We start from the raw sequence: 12,661 nt of genomic DNA, 5'->3' as shown, positions 1-12,661 counted from the left end.
TACCAAAATTCAGGAGACAACATAAACTATCAACCAGCAAAAAAATGAACTAAGTACAGTATAATGAAAAAAATCTGCAAAAATTTCAAGTATATTTAAGGGTTGGGGATGTAGCTCAGTGGTAGAAGTCTTGCCTAGCATGCATGAAGCCCTGGGTTCAATCCCTGGCACTGTCAAAACAAAACAAAACAAAAAGATAAAGTATATTTAACCATAAAATGATAAACATTTAAGGAAATATGTATGTTTAAACATAACACACGATATATATGCATTGAAACATTACATGGTATTCCAGATTAACACATTTTTATGTATCAGTAAAAGTAAATTTAATTTTAAAAAGTATATTTAAGAAAAATACTTAGTGGCATGAAAATGCTCAACAATCTATTACTAAAGAGTGTCAATTTCTATGTAACATGATTTGTTTTTTAAAAAGGGAAAAAACAAAGTGAAAGTATAAACTTCAGAAATCAAAAGTAGGGTGAATATGACAAATCTTTAATGTGGGAAAATTTTATGTATTTGTCTAAAATTTCACTAACAAAAAAAATTGTTTTGAATTGAAATTCAGTTTTATTAAATTACGTATACTATTTTTTTCATTTTGGCTTTTGGACTAATCTAAAACCAATGAAGCATCAATTCTATAAGCTTTGTTATCACTAATGTTTGTCTAAGCAATGAAAGGTATTCAACAATTTGTGATCATCAAGAGAAATTAAGGTACCTCTGTCTAAGGGACTAAAAAATTAGGAAATTAGGCAGGAGCTACTGATGGAAGATCCAAAACTGAACTAGGCTAGCCTTCAAAATAAGAAAACAAGTTCCTATCTTTTGCAACAGGGATGACTGGAGTCCCCAATTTGAAATGTTACTGATGTCGACTGGGTTTTGCCACATCCAAGTATCAAAATAAATTATGTAGTATTCAAAAGTTAGTCTACACAGACTGCATTCAAATTTAAAATTGACCTGGGATAACAGGATTTTAATCAGTTATACTGAACACTATCTCATAACTATACTGAAATAAAAAGAAAAAGAAATGTACAACAAAGCTTTTAAAAGTAGCTGTTTTTAAGTGATGATACCACAGGTGATAGCTCCCGCTTTTCACTTTTGTGTGTGTTGGGTGGTGTTAGGGATTAAACCCAGGGCCTCATACATGCTAGTCAAGCACTCTACCACTGACTGACCTATACCTCCAGTTAACATTTCTAAAATAACCATGTGTTACGTTTCATTAGGGAGAAACAACATGAACCTATCCTTTGGACTAATATGAAGTTACATGCGTATTCTTTAGAAAAGTTTGTTTAGTGAATTGAGTAAGTCATCAGCTTAGTATCTCACAATTAAATAATACCTAAAACACAGATATGAGCTATGTCACCATTCTAATATATTCTGAGATAGCACAGTAGGAAATATTACTTATGGAGAAGTTAATTTTTTTGTCCTACTGCTATTAAAACACATCAACACTGCCGACTGGATTTTTAAAAAGTCAGTATTAAAGAAACTTGCATATTTCAATCAATAATAAAAATTAAGATAAAAATCGTTACTTCTGATGAATAAAGCAGTCCATAGTCTGACATGAAACTTACCATGAACTTGAGATAACATTTCATAATTTTCTTCTACTAGCAGCCAACAGAAAATGTAATACTAACTTTCTAGTTGCCAAATAAGGATGAACTTTGCTTCCTACAGAATTATTATGAAAATTTACTTTTCAAGAATTCCTTAGTTTTGTTAATTCTAATTTCAAATGTTCTGTTTTCATGACTGATTTAAAGAAGAAAAGTAACCGCTTTAAATATAATTGGATATATGAAAAACTTTAACATAGGTTCAATTCTGAAACTTGTGGTCAAACTAACTTTTCATATATTTATATATCATGGTAGTGGCTTTGGTAAGACAGAAATCATAGAACTGTTCAAAACTAAAGCTGAAAGGGTCTCTAGAGATTACTAGCCTTCCCATTCTGTTATGATTTTTTTAAAATGTCTAAACGTTACTGGCTATGTACTATGTCTTCCAATTTAAAAAACTGAGCTGGGTAACATGGTGTGTACGTGCAATCCTAAGTACTTGGAGGCTGAGCCAGGAGGATTTTGAGTTGGAGGCCAGCCTGGGCAATTTAGAAAAAAAACAAAAAAGAAAAAAAAAAAAGATTTGATCAGGCCCTTTGAAAAAAACCACTTTTCTCTCATCTAATACCATGGATTCAAGAGACCCCACCTTGAAAATGACTCTTCTGATTTCACAGAGAAAGTGGTCCTGAATTAAGAGTTAATTAATCATGAATAAGAAAAATTATCTTTTCACATACATTATGTTGACCAATGAGGTGCCCTTCTAGAAAGCCTATGTCCAATGAATAAAGTGACCTGGTTAATATAAACAATTTTAATCAATGTCATACAATCTCAAATAGACTATTTCTACCAATGATAAAAATAAATGCTTCACATTATAGACATTATCATTTTCTTTAAGTCTTTTTTTATTTAGAGATTTTTCTGGTAAGGAGATATACCATAGGAAAACAATTTTCACTGGCAGTGAGGTATGTATATACTCTACCAAAATACTCCTTATTTTGACTGTTTTTAACTTTATTTACATATGAGGAAAAGTATCAATGCATATCCTTGGTTCAACTACAGTATTGGCCAAACTACATGAAATTAAATGAAATGGTGCTTGCATACAAAAACTGTTCTTCGTAAAGGAATCTCAATTCATATTAAAAGAACTGACCTGTTTTTGTAAAGAACTTAGAAGAATAATCACAATTTATCATGACCAAGACACCTGCACCGTATTTTCCATTCCTCACAGCACATTTATTTCAGTAATTCCGTTATGTCGGTTCTTAGCATGAGCATAGTGTTACACAATTTTTGTACATATAATCACATCCAAAACAAGTTCTAAAATTTAAATTGTAAACATTCTCATCATATGTAGAAATATTTTAATTGGTGTATTAAGTTTTGCTAACTGATCAAATTTGGAAGATAATATAAATGAGAAAGCCTATTCTAAATTGTGTAGTATCTTTTATTAATTACATTTCTACAATGTTAAATAAAGTAAGAGGCAAACCTGTCCTGTAAGCATGTCAAATTTTAGGTAAAACATTAAAAAGAAACAAATCTTTTAACAAAAGGATGTCTTGCAATAAAGAACATTAGATTTTTTTTAATCTATTATGATACAAAAATGTAAAGGGTAAATAGCATCTTTATTGACAAAGTAGGAGGTAGCATGGATGCACCACTTTATTGTCTGAGAAATGCGATTGGAGTAAAGAATATTTCCTTACCACAAATAATTTCCAGGACTATGTACATATTTCTTTTAGAAATACTTGTTTAAACAAATCTCCCTCCACTTTTTAGTATAAAAAAAACCGTTCCATGTGATTTTTAAAAAAACACTTACACATCTAGATAGAATATTACTCTGCCCTATTTGAGTGAACAGTCTCAAACTATGAAGTACATGATATTTAATGCCCTAAGTTGAGTAATTTAGTTAGCAATTCCTGATATTATACAAAACACTAAATACATACAAACAAAATATATAATATTTTATTTTTCTATGCAAGTCATATGGGGAACAAACAGAGCCTTGATTCTGGTAACACTGCAGAAAACATATTTTTCCAATAAGTCTGTCCATATATATCCATGTGCAACAGTTTATAAATGGCTGTTTACATGTAAGATTTTCTAATAAGTGGATAGTTAACCAACAAAACTTAGTAAACCTTAAAAACACATCTTCTGTCCTATATAAAATATATAGACTACTTACTGTTTTAAGTATTCAATTTGCTCTGATGTCAGTGTAATTCACTTTTCCCCATTTTCCTGCTTTAGCATTTATAAACGGATAATTTAATGCGGCTTACAAAAAAAAAGACAAAGAATTTCAAATTTACATCTGATTTAGATTTGCTTTTTTAAAAGGTTTCCTGGTTCTATGAAGCTGCTTCTGCCATTAGTAGAGAAAATGAAGTTTCTGTAATGGAGGCAGGCTTTTTAAGTAGTGATGTGACTTCCACCATGCCAGCTCCAGTCCGTGGAAGATTAGCGTTTACAATGTGTCGTTGTAAGTGCTTAATCCAGTCTTCCTGAACAGACAATGGTCCTCGAAAGACTAGGCCACAAAACCTATAGAAGAAGGTTGATTACAGTTTTCTTAACACAAACAATTCCCTCTATTTAAAACCAATTCACATAAAAACCATAAATTTAAGCAATAAACATTACTATATACAGTATTACATATAGCACTGGTCTGGCAGATTCTAAATACAGTTGAAATGACAATACTGTATCAAGACTCTCAATTCCTATGTTTACTAATAGATATCACAAATTGCAGTAATATTTGCTGAAGGAGGAACCCTGTTTAGGTTAAAATTAACTAAATAGTCATCCTAATATCGCCACATCTTATTCATTTGCAACTATTACTCCAAAAATTTTCATTCTAAAGACCCCCTCCTCAATTGAGAATTCCTTACACAGATGTTTATATATGCATATTCCTGTGTGAATGTTTCCAAAGAGGTGTGTATATGAGAGGAAGTTATAGTCCCTGATAACCAGAACTTAAGACAGCAAAAATTAAACCAAACCAAATTAAACCAAACAAACCTAATTAAAACATAACAAATAAAACGCCCCTTTTATAAATTATAGAATAATGTAGTCTCTTGCCTAATAGATAAAACTCAAGTCATTAGGTGTTGAAGTAAACTACACTATATTTTGAGCTAAATTAGATTTTAAGCCTGTCTCTAAAAGTTCATTTGTAACTCGACACTGAGAATGCACTCTGCCACATACTAAAAATCTTCAATAAATTAGCTAATATGTCTCAAAGCAAAGTCTGAAGAAACTGACCAATTGGGTAAAATAGGCATATACCTGCATCGGAGAATGTAAACCTCGTCAGCACCGTGAGGTAATGTTAGCATTTTCTTCTTGCTTCCAGATCTTGACCTTGATTTCTTTTGCTTACAATCTAAGGCTAAAAAAGGGAAGAGAAAAACTTAACATTTCTTATGCATTTTAAAACATATATTTTAGAGAGAGGTCACACCATCTATATCAATTTAGAAGCAAGTTCTCATTAATTTCCCTAGTCCTTGAGCCATGCATAAACTTGTAGCCGATTCTTTAGTAGCAGTAATGTTACCTGCATACAATTGTCCTTTACTGGTTTTTTTTGTTTTTTTTTTTCAAATAATGCTTTACCATACAAAACTAGAACTGAGAAAATCTAAGTAAATCAACTGGAAACTCCTCAACTGGTCAATTATTACAATAGAGTAATCTTTATGCTTTTGATCATACATAATTTTAATATTCAGTTAAATCTTCCTTATTTCCAGGAAAATTATAATGTCATTAAATTAAGTTTGCATTTGATTACTACACCACTGAGTAGATTTCACGTGCTTTGAAAACTCAGCAAGGGAATAATCAATACTATAATAAAAACCTCAATAAAAAAATCAGGGCAGGGAATATAGCTCAGTGGCATAAGCACCTGCCCAACAAGTGCAAGGTCCTGCGTTCAATTCCCAGTACCAAAAAAGAAAAAAAATAAAAAATAAAAAAATCTATTTTCATAGCAATTCAAGGGCAAAAAAGCTCAACTCTTCATGTTTTAACTCAATTTGTATTACATGTACAGTCATGCAAATATGTGAGTTTATTTGAAAATAAATATAAATCCATTATCTTATGTATGTTTACTAATGGATCTGATGTTTAATGCTTTCTATGTATTTCATTTTATATATTCTTCAACAGTTTATTTTTATTTTGTTTTTTTGCTTCGTTTTTTGAGACAGCATCTCGCTATGTAGTTCAGACTGGCCTTGAACTCACTGTATAGTCCAGGCTGACCTTGAACTCACTGCAATCCTCTGACACAGCCTCCCAAGTGCTGGGATTATAGGCATGTGCCACGATACCCGGCAACAATGTATTTTTAAAATATGATTAAAAAGAGGGAAGAAGAGATTTAAAACTATTAGGGTAGACCAAAATTTTAGTGCTGTTCCTGAAATTTTCCATCATTTCACCTTTCTTTTAATCATCTTTTCAAAAATATTGATTTAATAAAGGAAACTATTTTTATAGGTTGAAGTAGATAGGACATAACATTTTATAAGTCACTGAATACAGCTACACCACTCCTTTAAACAAAGAGATGAGAGTAATCCAAGGTTCTGCTCATCAATTAGCAGGAAGAGAAGGTAAGAGTTTATCTCTAGGGATCCAAAGGGGGAGGGATAAAACACAACGAGAGTCATTCAAATGACTTTTCTTCTTTTAATTCTGCCACAGGAAATCCCCTGAAAAAATTCTAAGTAAGAGAGAACAGGAATTGGCTATTCAATGAGTCTGTGAAATGAGTTGCTCAAAGTACAGATTCCAAAAGAACAGATGCTACCATTACAAAAACAGCAAACATGCTTCCTCACGGTACTCAAGTGGCAATGCTAGTAGAAACGCCACACAGAAAATTGAAAACCCTAAGAAGGCTAAAAATCTCATTCAAGCCACTTGTATCATCTATCACCTGCCTGTTTAAAAGTAACATCTAGGAAACATAGTTTTTTCTGTGTATCCTTAGGACAAGAGTCTAAAAAATAAAGAATAACTGGAAATCAAGTATTAAAGAATGGCTAATTCAAAGCTAAACAGCCAAAATCTGGAACAGAAAAATCTTACAAGGTTTTCACTAGTTAGTCAAGAGCCTGGTACACAATAGGAACTCTACAAATTCTTTTTCTGGAGTACAAATAAAGCAAAAAACCCAGTTATTTAGCCACTGCCACTTAGGTGGTACGAGAATGGAAATTCTGGTACACAATACAGGTAACAGTCCTATCCATTCCCTTTGCACCATTTGTTTAAGTATGTTGCTTCAGCCACACATTTGTCATTATCTTAGATAGAAATCACACACCAGACTAGCTCTTCACAGTGAGTATAACTAAAGTACCTTGTTCTTTATCCTACTTGCTCCAGTGAGTAATGTGAATTTAAGTGGATTTTAAGTGATTCACACACTGAAAATAGAGTTCAGGAAACTCAAGGGGTGAGTACTACTAGATGTCAGCCATTTTCCACCTATAAGGTAAACCATACACAATCCCTGCTTCTATAATGTAGAAAAGAGCGTGCATTTGGTTTATCGGATCGTCACAGGTAGAATCTTACTTTAATGAGCTTACTGGCTGTCCAAATTGCCACACTGCATTCAAATTCTTTTAAAAATGCAAATAAATTACTATTGGATACAAACAGAATACATAATAACCTTTAAAAGCAGTTTCCACAAATTAAGGTTTGAGAAGGGCAGGAAATGGCAAGAAGTATGCAAAAGAATGTTTCAACATTTATAAAACATGTATGTTACATTTAAATGCTGTGATACTACTTTAAAAATGAAATTGGACATGTTTATTAAAATGTGAAAACATTTTAACTTCTTTAATAGAGGGGAAAGTAGTATTGCTGTACAGACTCTAGAAACTGAAGTTTCAGCTGTTTTATGAATGATCACACATAAATTTTAAATGTGACTGTCTGCCAGCATGTGGTAAGACTTTCTGGTAGCTAGGGTCCCAAGCAGGGTTAAAGAACCTCATACACCAACAATCTATAGAATTTTTTTTTTCTTTCTTTCTTTTTATTTTGTTACCGGGAATCAAACTCAGGACCTTGCACTTGCCAGGCAGGCACCTGTACCGCTGAGCTATGTCACCAGCCTAGAATCTTATCCATAAGGTTAAGATATAAAAAACCCGAGACCCTTGGTAATTAAACCTAAATGTCTCAATGTCTTAATATCTCCATTATTACTTTATTGCTTAGTGTCTGAAGTATCTTTTTTCTAGTGGATGAAACATGATTCTATTTAACAGGAAAAATTTTTTTCTAATACTAACATCTAACTGTGCCTCTGTAATCTGCCCACACATTTAGTAAAGTCTGTAAAAAGTTATGTTTAACATATTGTTAACCTGTATACAAAGGAGACACATATGCATCCTCTATATAGAAGATGATTTACACAAAATCATATACTTAATGAAAAAGATGATGTCCAAACATATCTATTACAAACATTCTCATTTAATGGATTTTATATCTAGAGGGAAAAATAGTTTTACTCTAGATTATACCCACAGTTCCTAGGATGTTAAATGTAGAATGTATCACTAATACATTCAATTTTAGTGTAATGGATTTCATTAATATTTCTGATAAATAGCAAAGGTATAATGAAGTTGTTTATATGAATAATCTGCCGAATAGTCATTGTTATATAAAGCCATTCTGGGTTTTATCTGTACTTAATAGTGTTAAAGAAAAAAGCCCCCTCACATTTTTTTGATTTCCAAAGTGTTCTAAGTATGCAAAACTACTGGAGTTTTAGAACTTCTTAGTTTTCTTCTCCTTGACTATAACTGCTTTTGTAGAGATGAAGAAATCCAGTCAACTCTACCTCTCCTGACTCAGCCTCAAACCTTGCTCCACTCAAATCTACCTATACAGGGTAGCAGACACTGTCCAAGGAATCTATTTCAATCAGAAGACTAAAAAAAATCTGTGAACTTACCTGACCTCTTAAAAAGCTTTAAACTCTTACTGGGAATACTTTACTTGTGAGGAAAATGAATTGAGCCATCAGATCATATACAAAATATTCTACAATACGCTTTTCTGTAAAACAGCTATCTTGGTTAAATACAACAGATTTTAAGTTCTGAGAAAGAATACCATACTGCTATGCTATGAAATATAACATGTCCACAGCATTCAACCAGATCAGTGAAGAGCTTACTGATAGATAACACAATTCAAGCCTGTTTTGTGAACCACTGTTTAGTTTTATATGTATAGAAAACTAGGTTACTTATGGCTTTCACATTCTTAAATGAAATTTTTTGCCCCTTTTACTTTTCTGCCCATTATTGTCTTTTTTCTTCACTCTAGAAATAACCTCAGAGAATAAGGTCTTATTTCATAAAAAAAAAAAAAAAAAAACAACACCTGAAGATTCTAGCCATTACCAAAACAATTTTATTTGCAATTGTTTTCCCACGCCCAATTATTTAAAAGTCCCATTTCATAGTTTCTTCCCTGGTTGTTGGCATCTCTAGGTGTCTTAGTCTGTTATCTGCTGCTGTAACAGAATACCAGATTGGGTAAATCAGAAATAACAAAGATGTATTTGGCTCATAGTCTAGAAGCTTGGAGGTCAAAGAGCATCGCACCACCATCTGGTAAAGCCCTTCTTATTCAGTTATAACATGGCAGAAGGGTGAGCAAGCACAGGAAAAAAACAAGAGGAAACTGGGCAAACATCCTTTTTATCAGGAATCTACTCCTGCAATAACTAACCCACTTGCACAATAACAGCATTATCTATTCATGACAGCAGAACCCTAATAGCCCTATCATTTCTTACAGGCCCTCCTACTTCATAATACTACTGCAACGGCAATAAAACTTCAACATGAATTTTAGAGGGGACATTTAAATCAGCATTTTGTCCCCTATCTCCCTAAAACTCAAGTTCTTCTCGCATACAAAACACATGCATTCCATCCTAATGGCCCCTAAAAGTCTTTTAAAAAACTTCCAGCAACAACGCAAGATTCCAAAGTCCAGAGTTTTATCTCAATCATACATGGGTGAGACTCAAAGCATGATCCTTCCTGAGGGAAATTCCTTCCATTAGTAATCTGTGACATCAAAACAAGTTAGCAACTTCCAAAATAAATGGTGGAATAGGGATAGGACAGTCTTATTCCAAAGGGATAAAAAGACCAACAGGGAAAACAACATTAAACCTTGAAGCTCCAGAATAATCCTTCTCCATGTATGATCTCCTAGATACACTCAGATTTGGCCTCCAAACCTCTAGTCCCACATCTGCTGGATTGAGGTGATGTGCCTGTGGTTCTCTCAGGCTGGCACTGCATGCTGCTAGTTCTACTATTTTAGGGACTAGAAGGGTTCCTGACGCTTACAGCTCTAGTGGGCTCAGCCTCTGGAACAAGTGTCTGCTTGGGCACACAAGTGCTCTACAACATCTTCTCCTTTCCATAATAACAGCCACTGATGAGGAGCTCTACTGGCCTAATCACCTCTTAATACTGTTACAGAAGCAGTAATATTTCAATATGAATTTTGGAGGGGACATTCAAACCACAGCACTGGGTTACAGTAAAACGTAACATTAACCACTAGGTTATATGCACAGTAATTAAAATAAGAGTCAGGTTATATCCCTATTATAGGGAAGAAAATGTCTATCTGGTTACCTTATACACACTGGGCAAGCAGTAACAATTATGAGTTTCTCAAAAAGACAGCAGTAATAAAAATAACACAAATGGGCAAACCATAATCCATCCTATTACCATTCAAAAGCTGGTGGCAAGGGTGGTAGGTGCTGTGGTGGGGTGGGAAGAGGACGCACACATCCCAAGGGACACACAAGTGTAAGATGAAAAAATAAACTCAATTCTGATTTTTGTAGCTAATCCTTCAAGGTTTATGAGCCCTAAGTATATAAAATATTTGCAAATGGAATTATCTTTCTCTCAGACCTAACTGCAAAGAACCAGGGTTTTTTGCTTACTTTTATTGTTTAAAAAATATGTTGGCTAGTACAAAATAGGGATGAAGGTAAGGGGAAGCCATCTGTTAGAAAGCAGCAGTTTTATTTTTTTCTCCAGCTTATATTTTTGTTGGCATGAAGTAGCTGAGAAACCAGCTTTTAGGGATGTGCAGCCTGTGCAAATGCATAGGGTTCCACTTTCTGAGTGGTTTGCTCTTGTAGTCTTGACATTCTCAAATAATTTTTAAACAATAATTATGTCCTTAGTCCTGGTTCTGAGTAGCTAATGCCCTAAATAAGAAAGGATACATGTAGTTCCACTTCAACCCCTTAAAAAAGGATAGTTTATCCAGAGAAAATTGAATTCACACTCTCTATACCACATGCAGACTAGAAAGGACTCCTCTACTCCTAGCTCATCATTCCTGAGATGAGTAGTTTAAGTGGTTTATTATTATGAAAAGCAATGTTTTCCTTTTAATCAGGAACTAAGTATAAAATATATATAACTAAGTATATAATATATTATAACTTTTAAAGTATTCTTATCATTTCTCCCTGATATTGTGTTCAGTAGGTATCTTTTCAGTGTTCTAAATAACTATCATCAATTTTAGAGTTTCCATTCCCCCTGACTAAAAAATGATTATTAATCCAGAATCACAAAGTAATCAGTGGCAAAGTTAACAAACTAAAATGTTTAAACATTTCATCCGTAACAGGATGATATGCAAACTATCTGGAAAGCAAATGTCCTTTGGTTTGAGAAGTACATTTGTGGCTTAACTAGTATTAGTCTAAAAGAGACATGTAGATGAGTTTGCCCTACATAGATGGAGGTGATACTAGGGGTAGCAACAGCCTTATAATCTTGGTTCAAAAAAGAGTCCATGCAGAAGAAAAATCACAATTTGTAGAAGCTTCTGCTATTCGATGGGATGATTAGTAACAGGTTTTTAAAAATAATGTATGTTGGTAATACCAAGTGGTGAGTTGCATTTTTAAAAAATGGTATATGCATTTAACATATCTTTATCATTTTCTATCCTGTCACCCCCTTTACCTTTTCCTCCCCTCTCATCCTGGTGAGATCCTTCCCCAAAATTCTATCTCTTAATTTCTTGTCATTTCTCCATTTGTTTATTTAGACATTTTATTTACTTGGCTTCTAACATAAAACATGATAATTAACTTTTTGAATCTGGCTTATTTCAGTTAACATGATGATTCCTAGTTTATTCATTTTCCTGCAAAAGATATGACATCACTCTTCTTTATGGCTGAGTAATATTCCCTTAAATGTATTTTTTTTCTTTTCTGTTTTTCTCCTGAAAGGCATTTGCACTGCTTCCACAGCCTAACTATTTGTGTATTGTGCTGCCATAAACACAAGTATTCATGTATCACTATAGTTTGCTGACTTATGGGATTAAACCTGGAAGTCATACAGTTGTGTAAAGCGGTATTTAGTTTTTTGGGGACTGACTTCCAGTTGTTGTACTAGTTTACATTCACATGTACACTACAGAGAGGGTCCCCCAATCATCCCTCCAGGCTCATCAGCATTAATTATTCTTTCTAGTCTTGACAATAGCCTTTCTGAGTCGGTTGAGATGGAATCTCAAAGTAGTTTTAATTTGCATTTCTCTAATGGTTAAAGATGTACATTTTTAATATACTTATTAGCTATTTGTACTTTTCTGAAGTTTTCTGTTCAGTTCATTTGCCCACTTTTTGGTTTCATCGTTTTCTAAGGGTTAATTTGTTGAGTTCTTTTTTGGAGGGGTGGTTGAGACAGGGTCTCCCCATATAGTTTAGTCTGGCCTCAAACTTATGGCAACCCTACTGTCTCAGCCTCCCCACTGCTGGGATAACTGGCATGCACCACCATTCCTGCCTTTCAGATTTTTATATATTGTAGATACTAATTCTGTATCCAGAAGAGTAGGCAGGGGCTGGGGATTTAGCTCAG

At 33.5% G+C, this 12,661-nt stretch overlaps 1 protein-coding gene across 17 annotated transcripts in view; it reads right to left on the bottom strand.

Moving 5' to 3' along the window:
- Positions 1 to 2,503: 2,503 nt before the first annotated feature.
- Positions 2,504 to 12,661, bottom strand: part of Znf644 (zinc finger protein 644) — a 94,298-nt gene continuing 84,140 nt past the window's right edge. For 10 of the 17 annotated variants that reach the window (XM_005385072.2, XM_013514500.1, XM_013514496.1 and 7 more), the window contains 2 exons: positions 4,965 to 5,067; positions 2,613 to 4,202 (listed from right to left, as the gene is read on the bottom strand). In XM_005385072.2, the coding sequence (XP_005385129.1) occupies positions 4,010 to 4,202; positions 4,965 to 5,067 (296 nt within the window). In that variant the 3' untranslated portion in view covers positions 2,613 to 4,009. Of the gene's footprint in view, positions 4,203 to 4,964; positions 5,068 to 12,661 lie in introns of those variants that run through there. The other 7 variants (XM_005385073.2, XM_013514499.1, XM_005385074.2 and 4 more) reach the window with 2 other exon arrangements.

The sequence above is a fragment of the Chinchilla lanigera genome, unplaced genomic scaffold, assembly GCF_000276665.1.
Source record: "Chinchilla lanigera isolate Chin_1 unplaced genomic scaffold, ChiLan1.0 scaffold00022, whole genome shotgun sequence".
In the NCBI taxonomy this organism is placed as follows: Eukaryota; Metazoa; Chordata; class Mammalia; order Rodentia; family Chinchillidae; genus Chinchilla; species Chinchilla lanigera.
Note: the sequence above shows the minus strand (reverse complement) of the source record. Positions and strands in the feature narration are given on the sequence as shown.